This window comes from Notolepis coatsorum (genome assembly GCF_963971535.1).
Source record: "Notolepis coatsorum genome assembly, chromosome: 8".
Classification (NCBI taxonomy): Eukaryota; Metazoa; Chordata; class Actinopteri; order Aulopiformes; family Paralepididae; genus Notolepis; species Notolepis coatsorum.
The window spans coordinates 33,218,410-33,235,469 of record NC_140172.1 but is presented as its reverse complement, the minus strand read 5'-3'; the positions used below and the strand labels follow the sequence as shown (position 1 = coordinate 33,235,469).

General features: G+C 41.9%; 1 protein-coding gene across 2 annotated transcripts in view; it reads left to right on the top strand.

The window, feature by feature from the left end:
- Positions 1-4,472: 4,472 nt before the first annotated feature.
- dtx2 (deltex 2, E3 ubiquitin ligase) overlaps positions 4,473-17,060 on the top strand; it is a 51,093-nt gene continuing 38,505 nt past the window's right edge. For both annotated transcript variants that reach the window (XM_084320269.1, XM_084320268.1), the window contains exons 1-2: positions 4,473-5,066; positions 11,324-11,906. In XM_084320269.1, the coding sequence (XP_084176395.1) occupies positions 4,736-5,066; positions 11,324-11,906 (914 nt within the window). In that variant the 5' untranslated portion in view covers positions 4,473-4,735. The remainder of the gene's footprint in view (positions 5,067-11,323; positions 11,907-17,060) is intronic.

Sequence of the window (17,060 nt, the reverse complement as noted above, 5' to 3'; positions counted from 1 at the left end):
AGAGGTTGTATGTATGGTTGTAACTAACTGTAACTGTCCTCTACTGCTCCCATGACTGCATATATATATCTGTGTCCACTGGAGGGCGCTATAGGCGGAGCTTCTACTGTCTACGCCAGGTTGGGAGTATATAAGCCTTGGTTCTCTCCTTCTCTTTCTTCTTCCCCACATCTGCCTCTCCCGGAGAGGAGATCACATGAGCTGCTGTGTTATGAATCAATGTGAATGAATAAACCGCTGCCAGCAGAGCAAGGCCAAAGATAGAAACCATGCCTCTTGTTCATATTATTGTCGCCCCATAGCCAATTCTGTTAACAATAGTAAACACTTTCAATCTTTCAGTCCAGACCCTCTGGTAGCTTTCCCCCAGCTACAGGCCCTGGGTAACCAATTCCACAATTGACCTATCTCAAACCCTGCCCTCTTTTCTTGAAACTCCAATCACAACTGTTGCTTCCCTCAGGTCACCCCCCCCCCCCCCCCCCCCCCCCCCACACACACACACACCCCTGGTTGGTTCACAGATGCATGGGACTCACAGAGTGAGCCCTTCTAAATTAGGGAGGTGGAGCCAAGTCATAAACATCCACTAAAGTATATAATCACCTGCAGATGAGGGTACATTCCCAAATAGAGAGCAGTGGGTGGTGCTCATGTTTGATTGGTTGGTTAAGATCTTGGGATACATACCTGCAGCTTCTTGTCTTCTTACTCTGTGACCATGGTAACCATACCCTACTACTATTTGCCTCGTCTGGCCGTTCTGTTTGCTTTTCTGTCTCTCATCTGCTCTTTCATTGTGGTTTTTCTCACAGCACTGTTCCTGAAAGCTAGTAGAACATTCCTTCAGTGTGTGTGCATGACTGTGGGGTCAATCTAGACTTTGTGTCGGTTAACATCCTTAGAAATCGAATCGCTCATATGAACCTTAAAATGTTTCCCCTCTCTCTCTAATATATATATATATATATATATATATATATATATATATATATATATATATATATATATATATATATATATATATATATATATACATCCCTGAGTCTGGGGTGTATTGAGCGGTCACCAGATCGGTCACCAGATCGGAATGATTCCTTCTCTCTGTTTCCCTTTTCTATCACGCTTAATTGCACTTTGATTGAGCTCACCTGTCCCGTGCGCGCCTGGCACAGGTTTAATCGGTTACACATTCATTTATCAATTTTTGTTATTTCCACCACCCCTCATGTAGGTGCGCAGCATCGGGGAGTCTCCTCGGACTTCCTAATATGGGCATATGCCCCAGTATCTTGGCCGAGACATAATAGCGGCCCTCCAGTACCACGCCAGCCGGTCTGCCACACAATATATATAATTTATATTTATATTTTCCCCCTCTCACATGTGACTCATTCTAATAATGTTGGACTAACTTCTTGATGTTGATTTCGTAGTGTTGATATGATTTCGTAGTGTTTTTGTCATCTCTATACTCTCAAGTGAGTAGGCTACTCTCTTGCCCAACAGCATCATCCTGTGGCCAGAATGTACAATGAGCTGTGATTCAATATGCAATGGACTTTCCAAACTCCACATTTGTAAACACTAATTTAATGTAACGTTTCAATCACTAAAAGCATCATTATACGTTGTTATTCGTTTTTCCACTATGAATGGTCAATAAATGACAAATCCTCATTAGAAAAATATGTATATAAAAAGATACTGAAACGCAATTGTTCGTTGAATGCATAGAGGTAAGTGATAAATCAATGCATTACATTTTATTTTTATTTTAAATAATGAGCAAACCAAATGGTTGGAGATGTTCAATTGCATTTTAATGTCATAAATAATGACTCCGCAAAATTATGGCTTTTCTATCCATAGTATAGTGCAAAATGTCTGATTGACAAGTTCAAACTTTCCCTCACGTTTAATCAACAATAAAAAAAATCCATATGGGGGAAATGAATGGTGATTGGAATCTTTATGAACTCAAACCACTAGATGACGACAGTCGCCAGTTTCCCTTCCCAGTCACTTTTTTTAACCTTTTGTCTTTGACAATAGTGTCCCTATAGTTTTGCGGGTTTGATCAAAGAACGTTTCTAATACAATCGTTAAATACTTTTTGGTTTGATTTAGCTGCCGAAAATACCGTTTAATAATACGAGCGAAGAAACAATATCATGTATAAATAAACTTAATTTTCTCCATAAACAATATTTGGATCCATCGCCCCCCCACCCCCACCCTGATGTAAACAAGACGAAAGTCTTTCTCTGGTCTGCATCCCCTTAACAATTGTATGTATTGAGCTGTACTGTACCCATTCTGCAATCTGTTAATAAAGTTTTCAATCAATCAATCAACCACCCAACCACCTCCAATGTACAGTTCCCCCACCCCCACCTACCCAATCCCCCCCCACCCCACTTCCTCCAATGTACAGTTTCTTCGTCAAATGTATACTCTCTTGTTTTTAAACTCTTTTTGTATCACAAACAGTACTGTATTGTAAATCTGGTATGTCATAAATGTATAGATGTAGCAGTACTGTCTATCTGTATGTCATATCTACGAATTCCAATCTGGCTTCAGAACATCCCACTCCACTGACACATGCCTTCTCTACTTGAACGACCACATCAAACAAGAGGTGGACGCGGGCAAATACTGCGGCATGGTCATGCTGGACCTACAAAAGGCCTTCGACACTGTCAATCACACCATTCTGATTGACAAGCTAAAAGCAATTGGTTTTGATAGTTTATCAGTGAGCTGGATACAATCCTACCTGGAGGGGAGGGAACAGATGGTGGAAGTAAACGGTACCCTATCCCCCCCCCTCACAGTGAGCTGTGGTGTTCCACAAGGAAGCATACTAGGACCGCTACTATTCCTAATTTATGCAAATGACATGTCGTCAGCTTGTGACTGCAACTTGTTCCTGTTTGCGGACGACTCAGCCCTGCTGGTCTCTGACAAGAACAAGTTACAGGTTGAAAAAGCCCTCAGCTCGGAACTAGGCAAAATCTGCATATGGCTCGCCGACAACAAACTATCATTACACATGGGCAAAACAGAGTCCATTCTCTTCGGCTCAAATAACAAACTCAGCAAGACCGACGGCTTCTCGGTTACAGTGGGTGACAATATTATCACAAGGAAAGATGAAATTACCTACCTGGGTTCCATCCTAGAGGCTAATCTTTCCTGTGACAAAATGGCATCCAATGTAATAAAAAAAGTCAACCAACGAACGCGATTCTTGTACCGGATCTCCTCTCTGGTAAACAAGAATACCCTGAAGACTCTAGCAGGAGCACTCATTCAAGGGTACTACGACTATGCTTGCACCTCATGGTACCAAAGCACCTCAAAGGCACTAAAAAACAAATTACAAACATCTCAAAACAAGCTAGTCAGACTACTACTTGACCTGACTCCTAGAACCCACCTCACCCCTGCCCACTTTGACAACCTAGGATGGCTTAGAGTAGACGACAGAGTACAGCAACTTGCAATGGGCCTGGTCTACAAGATACACTACGCGACCAAGGTACCCATGTACATGTCAAAATACTTCCCAAAGGTCAGTGAATACCACGATCACAACACCAGAGGGAGCTCCACAAATCATGTAAAACCCAGATTCGGCTCAAACAAGGGACTAAACACGTTTCGCAATTATGCCACATCAATGTGGAACGCCCTGCCTAAAGCTGTAAAGGAATGTGAATCACTACCCACCTTCAAAAACACTCTCAAAAAACACCTACGTGAGACTGCAATTCGAAACTGGCCCCTACAAATGTCCTAACCTAGTTGTACAGTAAATGACCAAGTAAGGCTTTGTCAATATTCCAATGTACAGTGTCTGTCCCCTACCCAACCCCCCCCCCCCCCACCTCCAATGTACAGCCCTCACCCAACCCACCCAACCCCACCCCACCAACCTCCTCCAATGTACAGTTTCTACGCCAAATGTATATACACTCCTTTTCTGGACACTTTTGTATCACAAACAGTACTGTATTTGCAAATCTGATATGTCATAAATGTATAGATGTAGCAGTACTGTCTATCTGTATGTCATGTATGTCATATATGTTATGATGAATTGAAAATGGGGGACCCTGGTGGAAACAAGACGAAAGTCTTTCTCTGGTCTGCATCCCCTTAACAATTGTATGTATTGAGATGTACTGTACTGTACCCATTCTGCAATCTGTTAATAAACTTTTCAATCAATCAATCAATCAATCAATATATGTCATGATGAATTTAAAATGGGGGACCCTGATGAAAACTACTGTATTGTACCCATTCTGCAATCTGTTAATAAAGTTTTCAATCAATGGAGACTTTTATTTTGACGGTTTTGGATGACGCCAGCCCGGAAGTGACGTCTCTCTCGGGTGTCAGGGAATTCCTGCTTCAGAGAGAGAAACGCAAAGCGGTTCTTCATTCTGGAACAACGTCTCTGCTCCGCCAGCAGTTGGACAAACAAACGCGACATTGTTTAGCAACGTCAGACTGAACAATTCACTCTTAACAAGGAGGACAACAAGTATGAACACCAACAAGAGGACAAACGGTGTCATTTCGTTCCGACTTCGCGACTTCTTTTTGAACCATGAACCTAGTACTATATAGCTACAGTCAGTTGACTAACGTTAGCTTTAGCTAAGCTAACCAAGCTAACTGTTGTTGTTAGCCAACACAACGCTACTAGCTGTGGCTGAACATGGCGATCGTTTCCTCAGGCTCGTCGTCGTGCGACATGATCAACGGGTCTACAACAACAACAAACGGGCCCTCGGTGTCCGCCTCCACACCCTCACAGTCTCAGCCCATGGTCGCGGTGTGGGAATGGCAGGACGACCTGGGCTACTGGCGGCCGTACAGCGGCCAGGTGAGCTGCTACGTGGAGAGGTGCTTCTCCCCGCGGGGGGGACAACACCGAGGAGGAGGAGGGGGTCCCGGGGCCACCAGCATCTGCCTCGGACAGTCGGATCCCAGCCTGTCGCCTTATCTCATAGACATACCGAGCTTGAAGCAGTTCCGCCAGGATACTGGTGAGTAGTGCGATCAAAGATAGGAGACAGACAAACAGACATGTTGTGTTGTTGTGGTGGTGTGTAGTGGCTGATGAAGCTAGCAAGCTTGGTGGTTATTAAGCTTGCTCTGGCTTTGTGGTTCCACGTACGGTATATTGTTGTTGTTGTCTAATGTTGTATTTTTTTTCCCTTTTTTCTTCTCCCATTGTATTTAGCAACATAGCTAGGCTAGCAGGCTTAGCTTTAACGTCCCACCCGGCACTGTTTTTTTGGTCTGCTGTTTACTGTGATTTTTTTTGTATCACAAACAGTACTGTATTTGCAAATCTGATATGTCATAAATGTATAGATGTAGCAGTACGGTCTATCTGTATGTCATGTATGTTATGATGAATTGAAAATGGGGGATCCTGATGTAAACAAGACGAAAGTCTTTCTCTGGTCTGCATCCCCTTAACAATTGTATTGAGCTTTACTGTACCCATTCTGCAATCTGTTAATAAAGTTTTCAATCAATCAAGCTAACGTTATCTAGGTTAGCTTAGTTTCAAGTTCAAGTTTCTTTATTAGTTGTCTTGTCATACAGAAGTACAGAATACTTTTATACAAATAGCTTCTTTCTGTTTAGCTCCAGAGACTGTGCTAGGCAAAATAGATAATAAAATAAGTATAGCAAGTATAAAATAGAAGTCAAGTACGTAGACAAATTTTTTTAGTATATACATATACAGTGCTCTATGTAGAGTAGAAGTAACTGAGTTACCATACTATATAGTGCAAAGCAGAAGTGGGATGAGGTACAATTTAGGTACAATATAATTTACAGTAAGGTGTAACGAGGTATGGGTTGTAGTGCAAATTCTTTACAGATAAATATAAAGTGTGCTTAGGAGTACTAAAGTGGTTAAAGTGGGTGCTGCAGTGAGTTGTATGTTTAAAGTGAGTGTGTGCATGTGAATGTGTGTGCTGTGAGTGCATTTGATGGTTGTTACATAATGTTATTGTTCGTTGAGCATCCTGATGGCCTTGGGATAGAAGCTTCTTCTGAGTCTTTCTGTGCTTGCCATGAGACTCCTGTATCACTTGCCTGACCGCAGCAGTTCAAAGAGGCAGTTGTTTGGGTGGCTCGAGTCTTTGATAATTCTCTTAGCCTTGCCCATGCACCACTTGTTGTAAATGCCCTGGAGAGTGGGAAGCTTAGTTCTACCGTCTCTTTTTTCTTTCTCATATCATCCAAATGGGGCAACGTCGTAAACCCCCAAAAGACAACCAAGACAGATTTGGCCTTTCATGATCAGATGTGCTGCGCGCTCTAATGTGAAATGTGCATCCCTGAACCCCCTATTCGAGTTAAATAATACCATGGCTTAGCCTTTATTTGTCTATAGCATATAGCTTAGCCTACTAGTTCTTCTTCTTTTTTGTTTGTTATTCAATCAAAGGATCATACTTTGCTTTACAAGTAGGAGATGAGCCGTCAACATGTAGTTTTACCTTGAGCCATGGTAAATAATATGTTCCTAGTTGCACCTTGACCTTTCTTGATATAAACTCTTGACACTGAGAATAACTAAGACATAATAACGTAATAAATATAATGACAACAGTACAAAAAGTCTGTGGTAATTGAAGTGGTTCTTTTGACTACATCACACAATTATAGATTGGATATTAGATTATCTACACGTGTGGAAAGAACGTAGGCTGATGCTATCTGGTGGTGTGAAAGACTAAAGTCTTTCTCTGGTCTGCATCCCCTTAACAATTGTGTGTATATTGAGCCATACTGTATTGTACCCATTCTGCAATCTGTTAATAAAGTTTTCAATCAAAGTGCAGTCGCTTTGCTGGGAATGGCAAGAGTCTTGAGATTGCAGATCCATTCTGTCTGTGTTCATCACCATTTGATCTGTGAATAATGGATGGTGGAATCCAAGCCAGAGCCATTATATTATTGTACACCAGACAACTGCAGCCCAACGTTAACCCACTGCTTTCAGTATTTCCATATCGCGCTTTGGATAAAAGCGCTATATAAATGGAGTCCATTTACCACTGCAATATAAAGGAGGCCACAAATAGATTTCACAAATTGATATAACGACACATTAACCTATCTTTCCACTGATAGGCTATTTGGTGGTGGCAATTTACGCAGTCTAAGAAGCTCTGCAATGTCTGCGTAAAGGTGTTATTACTACAAATCTTACTCACTGGAAAATTATGATAGTTGAGAATTAACTTCAGCAGAGTGTAGAATACAGTGCTCATGATAAGTAGCTTAAAGGACCACTTCACAGATTTTCAACCTTAATTCCATCATTCTGTTGTGAGGACGACATGTGAAAATACAGGTACCCTGATCAATTCCTCCGGTTGACGTCACTGAGAGAAGAGCAGACCTCTAGCGTACTGCAGACACTATTTCCTCAACTATTTTCAACTGTAGTAGAGGCCCAACTCGAGGAAAGTAGAAGAAATGGAAATAGTGTCTGCAGTTCGCTAGATGTCTGCTCTTCTCTCTGTGACGTGACCCGGACGAATGCCGATGTGGCTTAGCTCTCGAGACATAGATTACGTTGGTGAGTTACTTTTCTGATTATCACATGTCCTCACCACAGAACGATAGATTCAGAACGATAGAAGATTGAAAATCGTCAATGTGACTTTAATGATCATATATGAGCAAAGGATCCAACATTTCTTGCTACAAAAAGCAGTGTGGTGATTGGTGGGGCATTGGTACCATGATATTCCTACTGTCACTTCCTCCACACAACAAATGAAATTATAGCTTATTTTTTATTCCACTGGGGACTTTTCCTGTGAGAAAGCACAGTCAGAATTTATGTGAGCGACACCAAGCCCTTGTTATCTCCTGCATTCCACTAAGAGAGAGCATCTTTCCAGACGCCCAGAATCTCCTCCCTGAAGCCCAGAACCTGCAAGCATAATGTTGGCTCTGTAGGCAAAAACTTCCAGCACAACCGCAGGTCCAGGCTTGACTAAGCAGGTGGTACCAGGTCTGTCCTGCCAAAAAACAAGACTGCATGACGAGCACATGGCAGCATCGCCTCACAGATACATCACATGTGCTGGTAGTGGGAGTATGGTTCAAATATATATACACACTTGTATATATCTCCTCTATACATGTATGCATCTCTCTCTCTCTGTGCAATAGTATGTCTTGCTTTTCGGACTCACTGAACACATGATGAAAACTGTGAATATCTTTTTTTTAAATATTTATTTTTTAGCGTTTATCGCTTTTTACTACTGGGCAGTCCAGTAGAGAGAGTGAGAGAGGAAGAACGGGAGACAGAGCGGGGGGAAGACATTCAGCAAATGACGCCGGGTCCGGGAATCGAACCCGGGTCGGCCGTGCCGCGACGCAGCGCGTTACATGGTTCACCACTTGGGCGCCCTGTGAATATCTTTTTCAAAGAATAACATGTTTACTATCACTTTGTAGGGAAGGGTTTGAGGTACCCAAAAAGCACATTCAGGAAAACCTGGCATTTCCTCTCAAGGAATGAATCACAAAAAAGTGCCGTTATGGATGTTACATTTTTGCGTTATGGATGTTACACGTCTGAAATAGACAAAAAACAATATAAAAAATAGGGCTTTACCCACATGTGTTTGACTTCGGTGGACCATTTTGACCATTCGGTTGACCATTTGAAACCAGTCTGGATTCATGTTGTAGTCTGAAAAAATGCCAGGAAATGTTGCGAGAATTGTTGAATATATATAGAACACAAATGTTCTAGAATGTTCGATTGACATCATACTGTGACATCACAAATGTTCTAGAATGTTTGAATATGACATCATACTGTGACATCACAAATGTTCTAGAATGTTCTATTATGACATCATACTGTGACATCACAAATGTCCTAGAATGTTCTATTATGACATCATACTGTGACATCACACAAATCACATTCATATCTCTTAACACTTTCGCGGCCACTTGGATCCCTCTAAAATCACTCTAGACGGCCAGCATTTCATAATAGACTTGCATAGTCCGTGGGGCTGTTTGTAGAGCTAAATCTATACTTTATAGCAGGGGTCAGCAACCTTTTTGACATGGAGTGCCTGTTTGAAATATAGTTGTAACTAGTGTGCCTCAACAATATTCCATGCATCGTAATTTTTTTCTTCTCATAATCAGGTATTTTTAATGATAATTTTTACATTATTACATCATTATTGTTATTATTAACAATATTATTATGATGGTTGTATCAACCCTAAATCTGAGTTGGGGGGGGGGGGGGGGGATGCAATGCAGACAAACAGCTGCAGACAAACAGCTGCATACAGTGCGACCATTTCACTCACATTTGCCCATTCATTTTTGGACACATCACACACCATCGGTGTGTGTACTGTACGTGTGCTGTCATAGCTCCACCTACAGGCCTAATGGAGAACACCAGGATGTGAATGGAGGGTGAATGTGAGGTATATCGTGTAAATACGTTTTGATTGATCGCAAGACTACACTGTAAAAACACTGTAAAAACTTAAAAATATTGAGTTCAGTTACTGTGCATTAAGGTTTTCAGTTTTCAATCCATAATAAGTTAACAGAAAAATAAGTACACAACCACATTATTTCAACCTAATAAAACTATGTTTATTGTCATTGTTTTAAGAACACAAGTTGACTTGGTAATACTCACATTTTGAGTAAAAAAATGGCTTTTAACATGTGCAATGTTCAATGAAATAGAAAAATAAATAATAAAATGTGTTGATTAATCCCACTGGTCACAATGGTGACCGTAATAATGTTTTTGTTATAAGGCTCTGCAAATGTTACTGAATGATGTAGCAATGTATTTCCAGCTAAATTGAAATAATAAACAAATAAAGGGTCTCAATTAAATATGTGGTAGTAAAAAGAACCTGTGGGAGAATTTCAACAAGATAAATGCGACAACAGTGCAAAATATTTCACTATAATATTTCAGAGCAAAAAAAATATATATATACTTTTATTTTTTATTTTATTTTTTTAAACAATTTTTACTGCTGCCCCCTGTGTCTATGCAAATGCCCCCGCGTGCCTATGCAGGCACGCGTGCCTAGGGTTGCCTACCCCTGCTTTATAGTATTGCTATGTGTCCATTCTCATTGTCAATTGACACCATAAACCGTCCATTCAAAATGGCTTAAAGAAATAATTTTTTCATCAATACGTTCTCATTTTATAGCGTCTTGAATATAAGGGATTTGGACTAGTATATTTCCTCGAAGGAGATACAGGGCGCTAAGCTACTAATGTTAAATTAAATCCAATGGCATTTCGGCTATACAGAAGCTACAGTTAAAACTCAAACTGCATATGATCGGTATGATGGTCCACCATGAATGCATGAAAGGGGGGGGGGGGATGTAATTTCTGATTATTGATTACCAATAACCGCATTAGCCTCAGTAGCCACATACGCTGATCGGGTGGATGGCTATCATAGCCCTGATCAGCAGGTAATTTACGTGAAAAAGATCTTACCGGTTGGATCCCCCAGAGCATTTCTCAGTTATCGATCGCCATCTGGTAGATCGATGTCCATTGGCTGATGATATATTCCTTTACTGCATAGTGAATTCGGCGTCGCAAAAGGTATTCCAAGCTACTATGCTGCACATCCAGAATCCAGCTACTGGAAACTACATTGAAAGTCAAAAAAAGAATGCACCGTTCTGCCACAGGGCACACTGCATTATCGGGACAGCGCCCCTAAGAGGATCTGGCCGGTAATGCACTTTCCAGAATTCGAAGAGGAGGGTAGATCTGCAGTGCCGCTCGGTGACATCAAGTAGGTTATTGCAATGGAATAAAAGCCAAAACAACCTTGCCACGGACATGTCCGTGGTTGGTCTTCAACCGGTGGATTCGAAACACGGATTTATCCGTGGCCCGTCCCGAATGTGTTAACAATAATATGATTCAAATTTGTTCACTGTGTACATGACTGTGTTCATATTCTCCAGCAGTGTGGCATGATCGGAAGGTTGCCGGTTCGAGCCCCAGCCAGGGTGCTGTGGGAAAGTGGTGGTGACGTGTTGTCCTCTGTAGGGTCTGTCCTCTGGACTTTGCAGTAACAATGTATGAAGTGGGCTAATGTAGAGTTCATTATACACCCGTAACGCTTGCTTTTTCGGCTTTCTCCTTTTCTCCTTAACTTGTGACTGCAGCATTTTCTCTTGGATAGACCTTTTATTGAACAACCAAAAACTGTTCTCTCTTCCAGGGAAGACGAGATCAGTGCGTCGCAGCCTGTTCCCGCAGTCTTCAGGCCTGGGCAGCGGCGTCTACTGGGAATGGGCCAACGACGAGGGAGGATGGACCCCGTACGAAACACGCACTTCTATCCTGTTGGAGCACAGTTTCCAGGCCCGCCAGGGCACGGCGGACCTCAGCCCTCATGGATACAATTACATTGTGGATCTTACATCCCTGGCACAAGTCAACAAAGCCACGGGCTTCAGACGGCAGGTACGGCGGCAGGGTAACTTCCCCTACCCGCTGGCCTCCTCTGGTCCGTCGGTCATCCACTCTGGCCCCGCCTGCTCCTGTCAGCAGTGTCTGAGCCACAGCAGCACGGGCCCCATGCCCAGTCGCTCCCGACATTCCTTTTCGGCAGGGCAGCTGAACCGGCCCAGCCTCCAGGGGACAGGGAGGCCCACAGCCGCTCAGGTGTACCAACCCTACCCGAGGAGGCCTCTCTCTGTGGGGGGCATGGCTTGGGGCAGCCCCTGGCCTCCGCTGCCATCTGGCGGGGGTCAACTCTCTGCAGCTCCGTTACCCAGCTCCAGCAGCGCCAACGGGTTAAGGTGGGTGTGGATGGATCTTTTTAGGGCTGCTCCCTCATAGTCGATGAATGGGTCTGTTTGGTCTTAGTCGACCAAGACTTTGTTAGTTGATTAGTACATTTTAATACCCCCCCCCATATTTATTTTCTGGTTGATGTATCAGGGCGGTCCCAGTTCAGTTAGTGCAGATTAGTCACTGGAAACTGATCTTAACCTTAATATTTAAATCATCAACAGCCCGGGCAGCTTACCTAGTTTTACCAAACCCATCAATTCAACTGAATGCTGTGCTGTTAGCCTTGTTGTAACAGGTAGCCTGCCAAAACATCCACAGCCTGGGCAGTCAGCACTGTTTTACTAACCCCATGCTGTGGTAATGGCAGCGCAGCAGAGTTCAGAGTGAGAGGCAGAACACTTTAAATGGGCCGCTTTGTTCTCAGAGTTTTACACAAACATGTCATGTTTGATTATCCCTGATCAGCCGATTGGCATCATGCGTGACTACCGTGTCCTGCCTGGACTACCGTGTTCTACTGAAACAAGTCCTCCTCACCTGAGAGAAATATGAATCCTACATTTTCTTTGAAATGGGGTCTAAATGAATCACTGGGCTTGGGTGGGTGGGTGGGTGTGGTAGGTAGATTAGGAAATGTGATGGTGAAGGTGATGTCAGAACCTCCTTGCTTCCAGTCAGCCAGAGTGCCATCAGTTAAATGTGCCTCCATTTGCACTCGTTGAGATCTACCCACTCATGCACTGGAATGGGTCAGCTGGTGTTTTCTCATCCTAATGCATTCCTAATGCAGGTGGCTTTATAGGACTATATTGAGTTAGGGATTCATCTAGGGCTGTTTTGATATTTTTTGGACACCCCCATATATTTGTAGTTATACTATTCCAAATAAATTGGGACTGTGAATGTCATAATAGAAAGTACTCTACCGCTACTGTCTTTAACTATAATAATAATAATAATATCTTAAATTTATATAGCACCTTTCAGGAGACCCAAGGCGCTTAACTATGAATGACCACAACATGCTAACTCCCTCGCCATCTTTAGTTATGTGGTTCTTCGAAAAGGCCAGTCAATTGTTGTTATTAGAGTGGAGCTTCTTATGATCAGGGAAAGACAGCTTATCCCTCCCTATCGGCTCTTAACTTAACTCCAGCTGATGAACCTCTGGCACACAGACAGCAGGCAGAAATAGTAAGAACTGCGTCGAAAAAGTATGCAAAATGGATGAATCTCTTCTATTGCATAAAACAAATGTAATTAAACATCATAGGCTATGTGACATAGGTCACCAGATTGACTTCACACAACATCTTCTCGGTCCCAGGTGGCAACTTTTTCCCAGATTCCGATTTATTATTCACGTCATCCATACTTTACGTGCAGAAAGGAGTGCAATTCTTATTTTTTTGGCTCCTCGACCTTGTTGCATTGGCATTAATAAAGTAGGACAATAAGTAGCATAAACAACAATAAAATAGCTCTCATTTACAATATAGCAATCACAGCATAAGTGCACTGTGTGCAAATAAGCTGTAGGAAAAAAAGCTCTAAATTACAATTCAACAATCACAGTGTGGATGTAGTGCATACAGAAGTAACGGCAGAAACACAATAAAGTAACATTAAGTTATCATATACAGGGCTTTCCCCAGGATTTTCAAACAAGATGGGACAAACAAGAAGCAACTAGGGATCTGTAAGATTTGCAATAAAGTAGGGCTGTACCAAATGCTTCGAAGCGTCGAAGCTTCGATCATAATGTTGACATTCGAATTATAAATCAACATTCCAATTTAAAAATTTTAATTTCTTTTTAACTTTTTAACTTTTTTTTTGTGTCTATTCAATCTGTTTAAACCAATGGGGGTTTTCTTCACAGTTGCAGTTAAAGATTAGGCTACACTAATATTATAATATTATACTATATGACGTCACCATCACTTTCATACCAACCATGCCCTTATTGGATTATTTATGTTGATGAAACTGATGAGTTATATTCATTAACACTTTGGTCGCCAGGCTTATATTCATAATAAACCATCCCACGCCAGCTCTATTTGTCTATGGAGAAGTTCCCCTTTGCAGGGCTATAACTTTTTAAATTGTATTGCTAAATTGACATTACTATGGCCCATTCAACGTCAAGTATCTATTGTTCAGGGTGTAGCAACATTATACTTTTTCATTTACATATTCATACTAAAATACGGTCTAAAGTATAAGTATGTTTTTATCATTTTCTGCAGCATTCTCCAGAACGTGATTTATAGCCCCTAAATGCATTATATTGATGATCAAATACAGTTTGATAGCGATCTGCGCGAGATAAAAAATTTCAAATGGACGTGCTTCTAGAAGTTACTACTTATCATCTGATGTTGACCGGATGGGGGGGGGGGTCGTTTATAATTCCGTGGCCAACGTTAGATGATTCATCTAGTGTGGGTGATATGATCATCAGAGCAGTTTATATTGAACACGTTAAAAAAAAACGCTGAATCACCGTAGCTTCCTCGTAGCGTTGGGCGATGAGCGTGGAGCAGAAATATTCCTATTATGGGATGTAGAAATATGCGATCCATCTCCAGGTTGTATAATAGTATATACGTCCAAATCATGTTGTTTATCGAGTTATTGGTAACGGATTGCTATCCATTGTGTCTAGCTCGAGTCCTGGGACTATTAGCGAGTGATCGGACCGAATTGGAATGAGCACCAGTTTCCGTTTCCTGTTTCCGGTTTGGGCGATCCGCCGATCGGCCACCAGATGGCGCTCTATAACCGTTGGAGAGTTGAGAGGGGATCAACAGTAGATCTCAAGTCTCCGGGGGAGAAATATGATTGCGATCACAGATTTTTGAAATATTGATCTCAAAGACGTGGTATGGCGTCTTTGGCAGAATGAGCATGGCGGGGAATGATGTGGTAAGGCGTTTTTGGCGACCAAATTGTTAAAGAAAGTTGATTTAATAAAAGAAAAATACTCATTTAATCAGATTAATCACTTTATTCAAATTGAGGATTTAGTTTATAAACAGTATTATTATTATTTTTTTTTTAAGTAATTTTTTTTACATTCGAAGCTTTGTTCGAATACTTCAGGGGTGGCCAACCAGTCAGAGACCAAGAGCCACAAAAAAGCCGTTTTGAGGCTGGGCTCCAACCACTGTGTGGCCTGGTGCCAACTGCCACATCAACTGCCACATTATTATGCAGCTGAGAAATCTCTGACATCACAGATATGCACATTTTCAGATGACTCAGTTCAGTGAGGGTGAATATTGTGAGAGGAGAATTGGAAGAATGCGCCAATATGAGAATTAGAGACATAGATCCTATTAATATAAGTCCACATAGCTAAGAAACAATGGTAAACACTGAAAAAGGCCATTTATAAGATAGTTCCCCTTTAAGCTTTAAGATAGTTCCCCATGTATAGTCAATTGGTCCTGTTGTTCAGCCTCACAATGCTATTTAATAGTAATGTGTTTATGTCCCACCCTCTGGCCTCTGAAGTTGCTATTAATGTCTTTTTAATTTGGGCCTCACAGGGTTAGCCCGAGATATACAGTAAAAGTGTATATTTTCAGCATTACGTTTGTTTACCAATTATTTTAACTGTTATTAGTGAAATAAGATTATAGATTATAGGAGGAAGTGGCACATCCAAAAGTGAGTGTAGTCTTTTGAAGGAAGAGACTCAGGGCTTTCAAATTGATTTACTTTTTTATTTCTCTTATTTTTTGGGATTATCTCCCACAAACCTGAACGTTATTGCCATAAAACGGAACGCAGTTAGTTTCTCTACCTTTTTGTGACCGTCTTGCAAAAAACGGTGTTGCAATATGATGAAAAATGGTGGAGAAATGTACATTATAATTTTTTTTTAATAAAATATATATTATATAATCATACTTGTAGTTGTATTATCTGCGAGACATCGCCACCACGCAATAAGTCAAAATGCTCGCTATCTGCAAACAGCTCCACTGTCTGTGTGTATACTTGAGTAGCCTCCAGCTCCAGCAAGGATTCTCCGGCGCTGCAGCTAGACCCTATATTTAGCTAGACCCTACATTCAGCATGCAAGGATTCTCCGGCGCTGCAGCTGGACCCTATTGGTATAATGTTACGGTTCTTTGGTCAAATCACATTCAACATGCCCTCAGCTAGAATACACATTGAATCAATGTTATAAGACATTGATATCAGGAGCTATCTATAGCTACTGCTAGCCCGCTAGATAACGTTAAGACAATTTAGTTTACTGGGACATATAGATCTAACGTGAGTTAGCTAACGTGAGCTAGCTAACGTGAGCTAGCTAACGTGAGCTAGCTAACGAGGGAACGGAGGTATTATGCACTCGAGTCGACTATTGCTGGAGCATTTGTTGATATCAGCAGCTATCAGTAGCTAGCTAGCTAGATACCGTTAGACAATGCCTCGTCATGTATTAAACTAAAGGTGAATAGTTGACTGGGTCATTGTTTAAACGGTAACGGTAGCTCATGGAGGTCCGCTCTAGACTAGAGCAGACTGCCTCTGTGTTGATACGAGCAGAAGCCAATAGTATCCCGCTGCAGGGCTGGGCGGATATGACTCGTTGCCACGTTTTTTTTCAAAATAAGAGTATCATACGAACCGAATGTTGCTAACTGCCGGAGCCATCGATATTATGACTGGAGCTGCGCTTGGGGCGGAAATGAGACCCGCACACATTTTCAAAATAAGAGTATCGTATGAACTTGATTGATTGATTACACGCCACACGGCGGGCAGACCTCTCAGTGGGAGGCGCCAAACGTAAAAACTGAGCGCCAATGGCGGGTGGCGGGCTCTAAATTCGCCCCCTGCCTGGAATACTTCAATCGAAGCTTCGAATGTTAAAAAATGACATTCGGTACAGCCCTACAATAAAGAAAGCCATTTGCTGTAATTTCCTGCAATTTAAAAAGGATACAAACCTGGTTTAGGGTAAGGGGTGTAGGGGTAGCGAATACAATATGAACCCGGGTAAGGGGGGTGTGGGTGCAGGAGGAAATGGTTCAAATGCCGATGCTACATACCCTACCACATGGCACCCAATGGCCTCCACAACCCAATGTGTGTAGATAGGCAGCGAGAGCCAGCACATCACCAGGGTTATCAAG